Source organism: Pyxicephalus adspersus, chromosome 3 (assembly GCF_032062135.1).
Source record: "Pyxicephalus adspersus chromosome 3, UCB_Pads_2.0, whole genome shotgun sequence".
Taxonomy (NCBI): domain Eukaryota; kingdom Metazoa; phylum Chordata; class Amphibia; order Anura; family Pyxicephalidae; genus Pyxicephalus; species Pyxicephalus adspersus.
The window spans coordinates 96,647,398-96,664,358 of record NC_092860.1 but is presented as its reverse complement, the minus strand read 5'-3'; the positions used below and the strand labels follow the sequence as shown (position 1 = coordinate 96,664,358).

At 37.2% G+C, this 16,961-nt stretch overlaps 1 protein-coding gene across 1 annotated transcript in view; it reads left to right on the top strand.

The window, feature by feature from the left end:
- The window catches only part of BBS7 (Bardet-Biedl syndrome 7), a gene marked incomplete in the record, with an annotated part of 19,434 nt that extends 2,473 nt beyond the window's left edge, over window positions 1-16,961 (top strand). The window contains 14 exon segments of the mRNA XM_072406824.1: window positions 412-484; window positions 596-658; window positions 3,414-3,486; window positions 4,047-4,163; window positions 4,344-4,474; window positions 5,686-5,770; window positions 6,958-7,060; window positions 7,158-7,350; window positions 7,695-7,705; window positions 7,750-7,944; window positions 9,281-9,390; window positions 10,821-10,924; window positions 11,849-11,972; window positions 15,927-16,961. Coding sequence (XP_072262925.1) covers window positions 412-484; window positions 596-658; window positions 3,414-3,486; window positions 4,047-4,163; window positions 4,344-4,474; window positions 5,686-5,770; window positions 6,958-7,060; window positions 7,158-7,350; window positions 7,695-7,705; window positions 7,750-7,944; window positions 9,281-9,390; window positions 10,821-10,924; window positions 11,849-11,972; window positions 15,927-16,060 — 1,516 coding nt within the window.

Below are 16,961 nucleotides of genomic sequence, written 5' to 3'. Positions count from 1 at the left end.
TATATATACATTTTTTATATCATGTAGATCAGTAATTGTCTGTACTTTTATTACTACTTTAGCACTTAATATGAAATCCTTTGTAGTGCTGTGTTAGCACTACAAAAAAACAAAAAATAGCTAAGTGTAAAGAGCTTAAAAAAAAAATTTTTTTGCAATTGTACGTTTGCTGAACCTGGAGTTATGTGCACATCGAGGCACCATACCTTGATTTGCACATAGCACCAATAGGTGAATAAAAACATTTCCCAGTGTAATCTGCAGGGCATGATACAGAGCAGGGGCTTTTTACACCTAGAGAACTGCTCTCCTAGTGTAATCAACAGGTCTGAGTGGTCAGTGTAAAGGCCAGGTCCTGTGGATTGTAGGAGTGTGCCAACCTATATATATAGGTTCTCATTTTTGTCTGTTTTTACAGGTGGGGGTCACATCACAAAAAACAATGAGATTGCTTCCAGCATCTGGACGAAGAGCAACTCAGAAGGTTGGTATATCCACATCTTTATGTGTAATAACTGATTGAATAGCTCATATGCTAGATCAACTATTAACTGCTTGTGATCATTTTTAATCATTACAACCTTCTGTTGGCTAGGTGGTTGTTGGAGATCAAGATGGGGTCATAACCTGCTTTGGTATCAAGAAAAATGAAGCAGTGGTAAGTATGTACACCGTTTCACTATATGTCTTTAAATAATACAAAATAATGAAAATATTGAGAGATAAATGATTCTTAAGACAACTGGCATCTACAGGAGGGTTAAACACAAGCAAAAAACTTTAAGGCAGCCTTTTGGTGTATACTTTTCACATGGTCTGTGTGCTTCAGTTTTTTGCTGGAGTCCCAGAAGAATGGATGTCTCTCTCAGTGTTACTCAGTTTTCTTTCATAGAATTATTAAACAACAGTTACTGGTTGTTTCAGACCTGGCTTTGCTAGTCTGAGTGACTCAACAGTCCAGCAGCCAAGTAAGGTTTTTTTTCCCAGAGTACATGTGAATCTCACTGAGCTGCCCTCACAATCTGTGTCTCTGCAGGGTGAATCCAGAAATGCCTTCTGGATGCCGTGTTCTGCTTTATAGTTTTAACTGCTCTTCAGAAGACTTTTTGGGACCAGAGCCATGGTGATGTTTTTGCCTTGATCTTGTCCTCAAAGTCTTACTTTTCTATCTACATTCACTGGATACACATGGAAAAGTTCTTTCCATGCAAGGATTTGTGGAGTACTTTGCATCAAACTCTGTGGCTTTTACATAAGCAAGTTAACAACCCTGCCAGTGGGGATCCCGCCTTTTTCAAGTCTCATACTTTGAGACCACAGTCTCTTTTCTGTATAGCTACACAAAAACCTTTGGCCAGAATTGGAAAGAAGATCAAGCTTCTAAAAAGATGCTTCTCCATATTCCTTTTGTAAAAGATTGCTTCTCTAGTACTGAATGAAGTCATCAAGGGTGACAACAGAAATGAGGCACAGGAGCATAATAGCAAAGTACAGCCTGAGAAGGTGACAGTTTTTCTCCTTTTTTCCTTTGCTTTTTTTCCATCATAGCCAAGGTCCTTCAAGGCTCCTGGTTGTGACAGCCCCCAAGTCCTCAGAATAGCCCCTCTTACCCGTTGGCAAGGTGCTCCTTAAGCTTTTCTTGCCTTAAATGGGCCTGGGCGGGGCTTTCACTCTTTGCAGACACTTGGATGTCTTGCATCTCAGATGCTTAGGTGCAAAAGGTAGTTATACGAACTAGAGGTTTGTTCCCTACCTCATCCTTGTTTTCTGGCTTCCACTACACCTTGTAGATCTCCATCAGGTCCTGCAAAATTTCGTCAGTTTCTTAGTTTCAGTTCAGTTTCTCAATGGGTGTGCTTTTAAGGTTTTAAGGTGTTTATTCCAAATCTGACCCTCAATGATGCTAAGGTCCAAATGCTGGTATTGCTGCTTTGGCTTTTTAAATGATGTCATGGCCAACTCCAAACATAAAGGATGAAAAAATTACTTGTTGAAGGAGGTCCTGAAGCCACTATAAAAATTACATTTAGGTACTTCAATTAAAATAAATAAACCTGCTACAAAAGGGTTAATTTTTCTAATGACAAAAGATTTTGCTGCAGACTCCCAAGAATCAAACAGAGCAAAGGGTCCTATTATCAAAAGGAAGCCACCATTAGTTCCAGCCCCATGATGCAGAAAGGCAGCTGCTTTTTAGTACCTCAGGCACAAATTTGAAATTAGAGTGTCAGCAGTTTCACCAGAAAAGTTTCCAGGAAGTGTCTACATTCAAGCCACTAAACTCCACATAATGGTTCAGAACCAATGATCATTTTTGAAGATTCTTCAGGGTTTTTACTGTAACTTACCACAATTTTGTTTAAAGCATGGTCTCCTGGAGACGTTCACCAATGCCAGCAAATCATGCTGTTGCAATGAACAAATGAACATTATTGACTACATCAAATGTTTTCAAATTCAACACAGAATGCTCACCCCATTTGGGCTAAGGGACTGAGAAAATCCTATGGTTTTCTCCTTTTCCAAAAACTTGCGACTTCTCACTCAATTAGACCTTCATCCAAATCACATCTATAGCTCCCCTTGTCAAATGCACATGCCCCCCTTAGGATTGGAATATAAGTTCTGTCAGTCTTTCAAAGGATCTCCCTTCCCCTTTTGAACTGATTATAGATCGTTCTTTTTATCTTGACCCACAAGGTGTCTGCCTTGCTATTATTTCCACCAAATGTGTGTACTTGAAGCCTTTACTGGGAGGACAGTGTAGTTTATATGCGGTCCCAGGGTATAAATCCTATTCCACAACTTGAGAAAAAAGCCAGGAGTTTGCCAAATCCTTCACTAGTAATACAAAACAAAGCAAAAACAGATAGATAATTGCTGGCAATGATTGATAAAAAGCATATAGAAAGCTATTCCAAACAATTATTTTTTCAAATAAAATTCTGAACATTAAACAAAATTAATATTTGGCTTCCTGCCTATGTATAAGCATTTGAAAACTGAGGAGAATGTTCAGCTGATCTGTCTGGTTAAGGTCAGGAAAGGCTTAGAACTGGAAAAGTGCTCAGAGGTTTCACCACTGACTGAATATTTATGTTGCTGAATTGTGACTTTACTGTTCCCCTAACATCCGCTACTGATACACTGAATACAGCTGTGTGGATTGGTCCAAATGCCAGTGGTGCTTTTGGACTTCAAGCTGCTGATGTCACCACACTGAATGCTGCAGAATGAGAGAAGAAATCACTGGGGGGAGTCAGGAGCTTGGACAAAAGGAGAGCCTGATTTCTTCTTGATTCTGTGCCCATGGGCTTTGTGTCCTAAATCTAGTCCTGGCTATAAATGTCTGTAATTATCATCTTTTTATTGCATAGGTTATGTATAAAAATGATTCCCTAATTTTTTTTTAGGGTTCTGATTTAATGTATGAAGTTGAAGTACCTGGTCCACCTTCTGTTTTAGCTTTAAATGGGGGAGATGGAGGTGAGCATGCTTTATAGCTTTTAAATATTAAATGCAGCTACATTTAAAACTACTACCTCCTTATGAATTTCTTTTGTTTTCTAATAATATGCAGTTCCTATTATAGAACTAATAGGAGTATCTGGCATTAAAATGGATTAAAGTAAACTAAACAGTTTTGAAGAAATGTATTTTTTCGTAAGTTTGCAAATTAATTTACAACAATAAACATATTTTAATACAACCTTTAGCACTGTGATGGATCTACAAATACAAGTACACTATTATTTAATTATTTGCAATTTATTTTAATTTCCATTATGGAATACACTTGAGGACTACCTAAACCAAGGAGTAAAAATATAATATTTAAACTTACCAGTTCTTCATTGAGTTCATGTATTACATTTTTTTTTACAGTGAAACTTTCCTATCATTGAATGGGAACTTTTTGTTTAAGATTTTTGTTTAAATTAAATTTATTTAAATTAAATAATGTATTAGGTCCTATATCCGATGGTTAAATAAACATGTGCTTAGTGGATTTGATTTATATATAGGTTTTTTTCTGTTTTGTATAGGTGAGAGTGGAGAGGAACTTTTGTATGGAACATCAGATGGCAAGATTGGCCTAATTCAAATTGCAAAGCATTCTCCTGTTCCCAAATGGGAAATATTTAATGAGAAGAAGAGAGGAGGTTTGTCAACAAAAATGGTTAATAAACGCCTACTTTCTTTTAAGTAAGATTGTAAATGTCTTAGGACGTGGGTTTCTTTTTATGTGGGGAAAGGGAATACGATTACATCAGTGGCGATAATCTCAATAATATTTTCTGGTTAGGTGAGTGTCTTTATAATCTAATTTTATTTCTTGACAGGTATATTGTGCATTGATAACTTTGACATCATGGGAGATGGAGTAAAGGACTTGCTAATTGGTCGGGATGATGGGACAGTGGAAATTTATGGCTTGGACAGTTCAAACGAACTTGTTCTTCGCTTTGACCATGTAAGTCAATTATTTTGGTTGCAGTCTGCTAAAAGTGTATATAAATTTACAATATATGTATGTCCCTTTGAGCTAGTAATGCGGAGGCAAGTAAGTCAAAGAACTTCAGACACCTGCATGAAACGATTTTAAGTTGCACCCTGATAAGTGAAGGGACATGTGTGCGGCATCAAAATGAATAGGGACTTCAGCATCTCCCTGTGTATGACCATTTACTTACTGTTCATAGATATAATTTGCAGGAAATATTTGTATTCTTTGCTGTTTCCGAAGTGTTGAAAAAAATCAGGAACATTCAAAAAAAAATTAATTTCCTATTTGAAAAAAGGTTTATACTTTTAAAATACAAAGTAGAAAAAATAATAATTATAGAAAAGGAAAAGCAAGAGAAAAAAAACAAACATGCAATGTAGTAAATTACATTAAAATATGCAAATCAGAGATTGTCAGAAATGAATTTTCTGTTATTTTCAAATTGCTAACAATAAAAAAAAAATATAGTAGAAACATTTGAAATGTGATTTTAAGTCTTGGAAAGATCATTCCAACAATAGTTTTTTTTAACTAAAGTAGCTACAACATAAATTTTTAGATTTAGAAATGTTTTTCCTGCCTGATGCACATGCCATGGATGTCAATATTGCATCCTAGGCTTTGTTCACACTATGTGCAGTGCAATTTGGTGCACTGCTCCTCGCATGGTGTCAGAAATTGCATAGAAAGCAGTGTCAGACAGTCTCAATATATGAGATGTGCACTGCTCCGTGTAATTACAATGAACAGCAATACAGGTGGCTGTGTTTTGCTGTGTAACACACATTAGGCATAAGACTTAAAGTATATTTAACCCATATTACAAAGAAATAATATATTGCAGCTTACCATTTTAGGTGTAGTGAATTTAGGATCAGCAAATTATCAAATGGACACCATCACATATAATTTTGAATTATTTATTTTTTTCAAAACAAAATACTACTTTCATTGATGGAATTGGTGAGCTACTTGACCAAGGTTGTGGGCAAAAATTTATAGACCAATTCAGACTGTTGTAATAGTGATAATTTAAAAATGCATTCAGGTTTTTATTAAATACAAAACTAAAGCTTTTGTTTTGTTTTTGTCAGAAGTTCTGCTAAAAATATGAATAGTTAACTGGTGTAAGCTAAAAGTAAGATGAGTTTTATTGTAATATATTCTTCTTTTTTTAGGCTTTGACAGAAAGTATAACGTCCATCCAGGGAGGCTGTGTTGGGAAGGAAGGTTATGATGAAATTGTGCTGTCTACATATTCCGGTCAGTTAGGCACTAGTGGAACAATAAATCTCTAATTTCTAGTACAAAAAAAATATAGGATTCCTGACAATTACTTAGGAGGTTTTTTTTTGTTACTCCGTTTTTCACTACAACTAGGATAAACTATAAATAACCTAGTCTGCCTGATTAGCTTGCCTAAACACTACTCCACTAGTCAAGTCCTGTGTAAGAAAGGCCAGTTATCATCTATGAAAAACAAAACACAGTATTCAACATTGTGCTGTGTAAGGTAAAACAAAAACAGTTCTGTAGTGTATGCTTATCATACAGTATACTACACAAAATGCCTAGTTTACCTACATTCTGCAAACCCCTTTCTCCTCTTCAAACACATCGTAGCATCCTTTTTTCTTTTTGTTCCCATAGGAACAAAGAGCTTGTATTACTACCTGTGTTGTCACCACCAGGCTTTGAAAATTCTTGCTGAGGCATGTGATTGCCATTCCTGATAATAAAGGCATGCTCCAGTCCCAGAAAAGCTCCACCTATGCTTACATATTGGCCCTGATTTAATAAAGCTCTCCAAGGCTGGAGAAGTCACACGTTCATCAGTGAACCTGGGTAATCCAGCAAACCTTAAATGGGTCTGGTCCAGGATTGAAAACATTTGCTAACACATAGCAAATTACTTTTAGGAAATCCATTCCAGGTTTGCTGGATGACCCAGGTTCACTAATGAAAGTGTATCTTCTCCAGACTTGGAGAGCTTTAATAAATCAGACCCACTGTGTGTAAAACTCCTGGGATGCCAGGCTCTGTAGTGCAGCATTCAGGACCAGCCAGCTGGGTTTTCAGTGTACCACAGACAAAGTGATGTCAGCTCAAACAGAAAAATAGGAGCTCACTGAAAGATTGGCAGTTCAACAAGAATTTTCTGCTGGTAATAATTTGAAATTGTTTTTTATATTGAATTAAAACATGGTTAAAAGGGCATGTATTGTCACATGTACATGTATCTTCTCTAATGTATATTTATTTTATAATACATTTTCCCTAATCTACACATTGAGAACTAATAGCTTTTGAGAATTGAATAGCTATTTGCCATGGAATATCCTTTATTTGTTATATCCTTCCCATATTGTTTTTCTCTGACACAATAATTAATAGCCTGCTCATTAGATCTGTTGTATTTGTTACATGGCTGATTGGTTTTCTTCTGTCAGGTTGGGTAACTGGACTAACTACAGAGCCAGTCCACAGAGAAGCTGGTCCTGGTGAGGAACTTAAAGTAAATCAAGAAATGCAAGCTAAAGTAGCATCTCTGAGGTGAGTGCTGACACAGATTAACAGTTTATTTCATGCAGTTCTGATAATGTGTTTTATGGAGCCGTTGACCCCATTACTATCTCCTAATATATACCAGGTTGGAGCTGGAGCAGCTGCAGTTCAAGGTTGTGCAGGAGAGGGAGAAGTACCAGCATTCATCGCAGTCTACCACGGCAGTTTCAGCGGTGCCAGTCTTCAGTATCAATGACAAGTTTACACTCAATAAGGATGATGCAAGCTACAGCCTTATCTTAGAGGTTCAGATGGCTATTGACAATGTGCTGATACAGGTATGTGGTTCTAGGCATACGGGTTTATGCCCCTAATGTTCCAGTAGTTAAAAAAAAAAACATGGTTAAAGTGGAATATTCACTAAAAAAAAAAAAAAATTCAGTGCAGTCAGCAAGCTTCTTGTAATAGAGGAACATGACACTGCATAGAGTTGCTGCTTCTTGTTTCTGTGCAGTACAGCCTCACTTTCATTACCTGCAACATGCAAGCATTTTCTGATTAAGATCTTTTTATATGGTTTGGGATTGTCACCTATGATATGCATAGTTTGTCCTTCTTTGAGCATGTCTGATTGTTAGATGCATATAGACCTTTTTTTTCCTAATGGTTGTGCTTGTTGCAGCAAGTATTAATGTACATAGTGCTCAATGGAGCTATTCTATTTAATCTCTTTGTAGCCATAACATATGGTTTTGTTTCTGTTTCAGGCCCATGAACACTTTGAGCTTGACTGGCCAGTTTAGTTTTGCTGAGATTCATTCCTGGATGGTTTTTTGTCTACCTGAAGTTCCAGAGAAGCCTCCAGTTGGAGAAGACATTACTTTCTACTTTCAGAATACTTTTCTGGACACACAATTGGAATGTTCATACAGGTAAAATAATCAATAAAGTAATAAAAAGAACCTATCTTTTAAAATAATGTGCATGCCAGTAAACCTATTTCACTGCCAGCAGGCTTTGAAAGTAGAGATTTTCAATTGTAAGTACTCTTGTGGAACCCAGAGGCCCTGAAAACCAGGGTGCTCTGTCATCCATATCATAGGTTCAGTAAAGAAAATTGCGCTATAAACTATCCCCTATCACCCCATATACTAAAACAAATATACAGATCACTGACACCCTGCTTCTGAGAGTTCAAGTTATATTGTTGTTGTCCCCAATGCTCCTTGCTATGTTAGTGGCTCCGGGGTCCCCAATTTGCACTTTCAATTTAGGACTCCTAGTTGCACTTTCCTCTGAAACAGCAACCCCAAACTTTTTGTATTTGTGACCCCCATATCTTGAAATTCTGTAAACCTGGGGGGCTGAAATTGTAATAACTAGTATCTATGAGGGTCCCCCGCACACCCTGAAAATACAGGTCATTGTGACATAGAGTTTAGGAGATATGGAGGATTGTACACAGAGCTGTGAGGATGCTGAATGACATGCAGACTTTATACACACTGGATACATGTCACAGGCAGAGCTCGTGCTATGAGATGGGGGCGGGGCTGCCTGTGTCTCCTTCACATGAAGGCTGAACTGTGTGCTCATCGGCAGCAATCCTCTGATTGGATGACACAGAGCACAGAGCAGCCTCACTGAGATCCGTGCATCCGAGGATGAGAGCTGCCGAGAGCTGGGCGGGGTATTCAAATCAGCCGGGCGGAGCAACCGGCTAAAAACCTTTTGGGAGAACTATGATAACAAGTATGTTAATGAGGAACTCATTATTAGTGTTTCTTGTCTGATTTAAAAGTACTGAAACCACTGCATCACCATTACAACCAGTTAGGTCATTAGCACTTATTAGTAAACTTACCCAGTTATTTATCACTAGAACCAGTTTCCTCCCACATCATAAAAACATACTGGTAGGTTAATTGACTTCCACCCTCAAAATTGGTCTTAAACTATGTTAGGGAAATTAGACAATAACTATGGAAGAGACATTAGATTGTGAGCTCTTATGGGGGACAATAAAGATCATTACTATAGCCTCTTTAGAGCACTGAGGAATATGTCTTTGCTTATCTAAAAACATAATAATTATGCTTGCACAGTTTATGCTGTTTCATTGCACTAAAGTTCCTGTTTTTTCTGCATGTACAGTTTAAAGAATTAGAGACAACTTTAAAGATTTGTTTCTTGATGTTTTGTCAGTAGAGAGGTAATATTGTAATGAAATGTGTTGTCAGCTGTAATCAGTTGTTGTTCCTATTACAGAAAAGGTGAAGGAATCTTCAAATCAGACAATATCTCCACAATTTCAATCCTGAAAGATGTTTTGTCCAAAGAAGCTACTAAAAGAAAGATAAATCTCAATATATCTTATGGTATGCATTTTAATCTAATGTACACTTGGTGTACTGTTTCTTTAGTTAGAGATACTTGCAAAGCCTTTTTTCTCAGCTTTGGGTGTAGGTGCCCAATATTCTAGCACTAGGCTTTCAGTACTGAAAATATACCTGACCTTTTAGTCTAGCAAAATCTTAAACTTTATCCCAACAAATTTATCCCCCAAAACCTCTAGAGCCTCTAGACCTCCAGTGCATTGATTCTCAACCAGGGTTACTAGGGGTTCCATAAGCAATTAGCAGGTGTGTGTCCACAGACACCAATTTGGCTATCTGTAAGTGACATTTTTCCACTGGTGATACTTCACACTGACTACCACACTAACATACTGTGGTCTTTGCATATAACTATTCTAACAGGGGTTTCTTAGGCCCTAAAAGTTATTTTAAGGAGTCTCCCATGTTAAAAAGGTTGAGAAGCACTGCACTAAATAAACAGTTTATTCAACATTAAATGTAGTTTGTGTATTTAAAGCAAAAATGTATTTTTATAGAATGTGGAAGGGTTAGGACCTCTATCTGATTTTTATTGTTGTCTTTGCCCCTGCTAGGTAATCTTGTTCTGGAGACAGACAGGTATTCTTGTTCTGGAGACAGTTGTCTAAAGCTGCGTACACACTTGCAATAATTATCGTTGGAAACAAACGACTAACGACCGATTGTCCGATAATCGTTAACAAAAAAGGTGCACAACGACTGACCGACGACACGGCGGATCTGATTGAGCAACGATTGTTCACTATCTATTGTGTGTACAGTCGTTCAGTGATCGTTAATGTTTCTGCAGTACACTTTCTCCTTTACATGTCACTTCCAGCATCGTTAAAACGATCGTATCTAGCGTGTGTACACTATTGGTGGATTATATTTGAACCATCGTATTGTTACAGCATGTACAGAATTGTACACAATCCATAATCGTGCATAATCGTTAGTCGCTCATTTCCTAACAATAATTATTGCAAGTGTGTACATAGCTTAAGAGATGTATCTCCTTATATTTGCTTCTGTGTCTCTTGGACACAAAGTGAAAGCAATTCTCTTAAAAAGGTAGAAAAAAAGGCAGGCAAGGGTCCTAATCATTCTCTGTTTCTGCCAAATGGTTTCCAGGAGGTTCAAACTCTTTGTTTGTCCTGGTTACCAGGCAAAATGTTATGATTGTTAATAGAAAAAGGGAGGAAATCTTACAATGGCGACACAGCTTTTGGCTTTTAGCCATTCTCAACCAAGGTTCCACCAGAAGTTGCCAGGGGTTCCCCATAAGATGATGCCTGCATAGTTCTTGGGCCAAATGTTGAGAAAGGCTGCCTTAGATATATCATAACAGTGTGTCTCTGCTTTCTTCAGGCAGCTTTTGTTTTCTGATTTTTTATTTTTTTATTTTTCTAATTGCTGTTTATCCTAAGTAGATATAAGTGAGGAATCTGTTGGCCACACATTGAGAATGATCCATCCCAAGTTGGAGTATCAACTACTTTTGGCCAAGAAGGTTCATTTGATTGACGCTCTAAAGGTACAATATTGTTTAATTTAATTAAGTGAACTTCTTCCAGAAAAAATGTAAATATACAAGTTGTTTTTTTACTCTAAAACATGGTACTCTTCCTATTTTTATCATTTTGGACATTTTAATGGTTGACTGTAACATAACCTTAATATTATATTGTACAGGCTTGTATTTCAAATTTTGATGTTTGACCAAATGACAGAGATCTGGTTACTTAAACCAGCAACCAAGCTCAATATCAAACACCAAAAAATCTGTTAACTATTAGGTTGGTAAATAGATACAGACATTATATAGAAGCAAAGTAGTCAACAGAATATCTGTTTTAGGGGCCAAATAAGCTTGCACTGCACTAATTGGATGTTATTAAGTAACACCCAAAGTAAAAATAGGAGTGGATACCAGACTACAGTACCCCTTCATTACAGGGGAAATGTAATAATGTCTACATAAGGTGGCAGGATTTGGTAAAAGGGGTGATTTACAGGAAGCAGGTAATGGCCGATTGTCTGACCACAGTATGTTAACAATAAACTAAAAGCCAGGACTAAGAGGTCAGACAGCTTTAGACAAACACAGCTACACTTTTTTCCTTAAGTAGTTTAATAGTTTTTTTCCTTAAACGGTCTGACTGCCCTTGCATTTTTTTCATTTCACAGCCTGTTTTACCTTGCAAGCTTTCTTTCAATAAATCTAATACCTAAAATTTGAATTGTGTGCAATACTAGCATTAGGAAGCTCAGTTCTTGATATCATGCATAATGCCTCCTGTACAATTGAATTGCTTGCCTATATGTAGTTTATAAGCAAGTCATGGAATAGGTTCTGTCTTTACGTTTTAGGTGTTTTTGTACTGAAAAATTAACATGTGCTTTTAAACAACTACACCAACTAATAAAGTTGTGTTGTGTGTTTTTTTATGTGAGAAAGGAACTGCAAGTCCATGAAGGGAACACAGACTTTCTGATACCAGAGTACCGTTTAATCCTGGAGGAAGCAGACAAGCTCCAGGAAGAATATAAGAAGCAGCCAGCACATCTTGAAAGGCTTTATGGTGAGGTTTCCAGGTGTTTATGGTAAAATATTGATAAAGAAGACTTTTCTGAATTAGTGTAAACTTTGTTATGCATTATTAATAGATGAAGTTAATAAGATAAAATATGATATTAGGTAAAACAATAAGATGCAGTGAACCAGGACAATAAATTTTGCATATGCTATCTTAGACCACTGTAAATGAATGGGTAATGAATAACGTACAATTTTCCATAAAACATTTGGCCTTGCATTATATGCAATTCAGTCACTATGCAGTTCTCCTATAACCCTTGCATGATCAGGAACTGTCCCAATGCAGCAGTTTGTCCCAGAGTGACAGATGTAATCCAGTGAAGAAAACAGTAGGGTGGTCTAATTCTTATTGTTTACAGAAGCTATAGACTGAGATTAGTTACAGACAATAGAGGGAGGAAGGTAAGCAATTAGTGGTAGTATGAACATATATTAGAAAAAGCTGCATACACATATTTAATTTTTCTCACTGAAAACAATCAAATGATCCTTTCCAGGATTAGCACATCATTATTCTGTTCTATGGGGAGGGAAGGGGAGAAAACAAGCGTATGGCATCCCGCTGTGCGTTTCATCATTGAATCATAACTGTGGTTCACTGTCGGTCATTCAAGGATCTATCTGGACAGATCCATGAACAACATAAGCCAACCGCTGTACACGTCAGATTATCGCCCGAGACGAGTCAGCTGTCTTTATGGGGTGATAATCATCTGACGTGTGTATATAGCCTAATTTACAGACTAGTAATAATAAAGATCGACAGTGACTGACATACACAGAGTGATATATTCATTGAATGATTTTTTTGGTAATTTTAACCCCTTTAGAGAGAAAAATATGGCATTTTGTAGTAAAATTCTCAGTTTACATGTACATTAATTTTTCTCAAAGGTGGCAATTCTGACTGGGTCAGTTTATGATATAATATTTTTCTCTCTGCTTTATAGAATGGTAAATTGTTGTGTGCTTCTGTCTAATATGTCTCTTTGCTCATTTGTCTTTCTGGCTAGCCAGAGAACAGCTGCTTGTTAAAAAACATACAAAGCATTGCTCAGGGAGTAATAGTACTATTCATTAGAGCAGTGGGGAGGGGGATGGGATTAGACTTGTGTTGCTAGCATCAGGTATTTAAACCTTGATTTCATTTTTAGCTGTTAAATGGTATCTGAACCAAAAAAAAAATTAAGAATTGAATATATTGTAGCCCTTCAATATGGTAACTGCACTTGTTGTCATTTTTATGGTACGATTTTATTCAGCTATTATAGAAGATACCAGTTGCTCTTGCTAGAAAATCAGTGTTCTTGTCACTTCCTGTGAGCTGAAAAAAGCACAAACATCCTGATCTTTCTTGTGTAAATTACTAGTCATTTCACCATGTAATATGGTCCAGCTTGTGTAACAACTTTGGCTCCCTTCATAAATTTTAGATTAAACATTACCAGGTGAAAATAAGAGGAAAATAGGTTAAAAAATGAAAACCGATGCAACTATTGCATCCAAGGAACAGTATATTATATTTATTATATAGCCTCTTATTTATGCAGGCTGACTGGATTACAATAATAAATGACAATGAGGGTATAATTGGGTTTTAATAAAGAACTATAGCAAAACCCTAAAACAAATACATATGTGCTGCCATCAATACCAATCTTTTTTTTGTTTTGTTTTTTTTGGGTGTTTTGTATTATTGTTTTTTGTAATCCCATATTGCAAAGGCTAGGTACACACGTGCAATGGTTCTCTTCCAATAATCGACTGAGGGCCGATATCGGACGAGAATCTGGCGTGTGTACAGCGCTCGCCATCCATTGTCCAAACGCCGTCCTGGCGAATCTATGGATGATGGACGACGAATGATTGCAATGAAAGTAAAGGGAGAGAGAGAGTGTAGCGGGGTGCCGCTCTGTCGTCCCCTCCCCCTTCTCTATAGAGCAGGACGGTGTTGTATGTACAGCACTTGTTCATGCATCATGCAATTGTAAGTCGATCCTTTCCAACGACAATTATTGCATGTGTGTACATAGCCTTAGTTAATCTGTTTTCCCCCTTTTATCTCTTTAAATTTTAATTGAATAAAGCTTGTTAGAGCCTAAAGCTACGTACACACGTGCAATTCTTGTCGTTGAAAAGGATCTTTCACGATCCTATCCAACGACAAAGGACTACACGATGCATGAACGAGTGCTGTACATACAGCACCGTTCTGCTCTATGCAGAGGGGAGGGGGAGAACAAGGGAGCGGCACCCTGCTGCGCGCTCTCCCCGTTCCCTTGCATTAGGATTGCTCGTCGTTCATAGTTCGTGGATCCGCCAGGATGGATCCGCAGACGATGAACGACGCCGACTGTACATACGCCAGATGCTCGCCCGATATCTGCCCGATGCCGATTATCGGGCGAGAAAAATCTGACGTGTGTACGCAGCTTAATTGTTCTTTCTGTAAAAACAAGATAAATTGCTGGTGCGGGAACATACAGCTTTTGTTTTGAACATCTTACATTTGCATCAACTCCTCTTGCAGGAGCAGTAGGCTGCAGATAAGGGAAGCAGCTGTCTCTTTGTAGTGGTCTGACACCCCTCCTGTACCCTAGGAGCTAGAGCTGTGAAGGATTTGTTGACTAGAGAGCTGTATCTCTGAATGTCACCAAAACAAAATCATAGGATAGATTTCCTAATGGGGACACTTGTATTAATAACAAATGTGATATCAGAGACTTACTTTAGAGGAAATTTACTTTAAAGACATTTCCTCTAAGTTCCTGTTGTTTCTACAAGACAGGAAGTGAAGGAAAATCTCCCTTTTGGATAAAATAGCATAGCTTTTAAACATTTAAACCTTCTAGCAGTATTCCTGAGTGTCACTCGGGGTGGATTTTAACTAAAAAAAAAAAAAAACCCACTTACCTTGCTCTGTCTCTGTCCCCTGGCGCCCTGCTGGTCCCCACAGGTCCTGGGGACACATCCTTCCTCCTCGATCTCCAGCCGGCGAGTGCAGAGACGATCTCCGGGGTTTCCTGGTGACGTTGGTGCATGCGTCAGTGTGGTGGATTTAATACAAAATAGCTGTAATGAGTCCAATACAAAAAAATATAAATATATATTACTGTACAGTTATATTGCATGTTTAAATATTTTTATTTATTTTTTAACAGATTTTTTTTGTTTTGTTATTTAAAGTTCATTATTAAATTTATTTAATATTGTTTAGTTATGCCTAAGAATTATAGCCTAAAATGAAAAATAAATTTCCATGCAAAAAATGTTACCGATTTCTGCATGGAAATTTGGATGGAAATAGACCGCTAGGGAGGTTAACAAATACCACTATTACAGTGTATTCACTGAATACATGGGGTTAGTCACCCTGTAAATTGGTTTTCTTTGTTGCCAGGGCAGGATTGTAGTATCTATCTAGCCTTGGTTTTGTTTACCTTGAATTTCTTCTCCAGTTTCTTGGAACTGAACCTTGGATTTTGCTTTACATGCTATGTTAGATATTCTGGTGTAATCATAAATCATTAAAGTGAAACTAAAGTTCCAGTTTTAAAAATGCTTGATCAGGCAGGTCAATATTGTTGAAAGAGGCGAGCGTCCCTTTTGCTCTTAAGTCTTACCTTCCTGATTCCTCCGGGTTTCTGGCGACAAAGCTCAGCATTTATTTTCATTGCTGGGAAACCCAGTTCCCCTTGCCTGCTCCACACAATTATGTCATCCCAGCACAAGCAATCAGTATCAGAACATCATCTCTGGGAGGAAGAAGAGAAGGAAGATGATGGCGGGGCCCTGCGATTGAACTGGGATAGGTAAGTCATACTGATTTTGTTCTGCTTTAAAAAAATATTTCCATAGGATTTCCTGGAAAAATGTGATTTTTAATAGTCATTAAAAAGTCTCTTAATAATTTTGTTTTTTGTTTTTTCCTATATAGGAATGATAACCGATCTCTTCATTGACAAGTTCAAATTCAAAGGCACAAATGTGAAAACTAAAGTGCCTCTCTTGCTAGAGATCTTGGACAATTATGACCAGAATGCACTGATGACATTCTTTGATACTGCATAAGAGGCATCAATGTGATAAACCACTCTAGAGTACTGTGAATAGCAACTGTGTATAGTATTTATTGTGTAAGTTATATCATGTTTCTGTGGTATTATTGTTTTGTTTTTTACTATTTCTTTTTGGTTTTTAAAATGTAGTCAGCATGGGGTTTGATACATACCAAAGTCAAGAAATGGGGCTTGAAGTTATGCTTTTAAACTTCAAGCCCCATTTCTTGACTTTGGTATGCAATTACAAGTTATTACCAAGACAAAAGTTTGGATTCCAGCCTGGCTGAGTGTGTGAGGCACAGTGCTCAGTGGTTTCAATAACAATCCTGTCTGTTGCATGGGAGCCTTCAATAGTTTGTTTTTTTACAACTCCCTATTCATAGGCATACAATGTGAAAGCAGCTCCTACTTTACAGCTTCCTCTGAGATCTCACCAGGCTTTGTGCTGTAAATAAAACCCACCTTTAACTTATAAGCATTAGTTTTATGAAGCAATATATATAGATCACTGGTATAATACTCCTAGCTAATGTTGTAATTTGAATGAACAGTGATTAGTTATAAATATGTAATAGTACATACGGAAGGCTATACTTTTATATGCTAGTCTGTTGTTATCTTCAGAACTACAGCAAAGACTGCTTTTTCTGACAATGTTGTGACAAAATTGTTTTATTGATTTATGTTTTTTTGTTGTTATATTCATTATTGGTATGCTTTTTTGTTTATGCTTGTATAGGGGTTACCACACCTATGCAGTATAGCAGAATTATAGATGCTTTGGCTTCTCAAATACCATATTCCTTTTGCTGTTTTCCTGTTCCTAATCCTTAGGTTTAATAAGCAGTTCACTGGATAGAAGTGGTAATGCTGGAAGATCGAATTTGAATGTGATAAACAGTCAGTCTTTG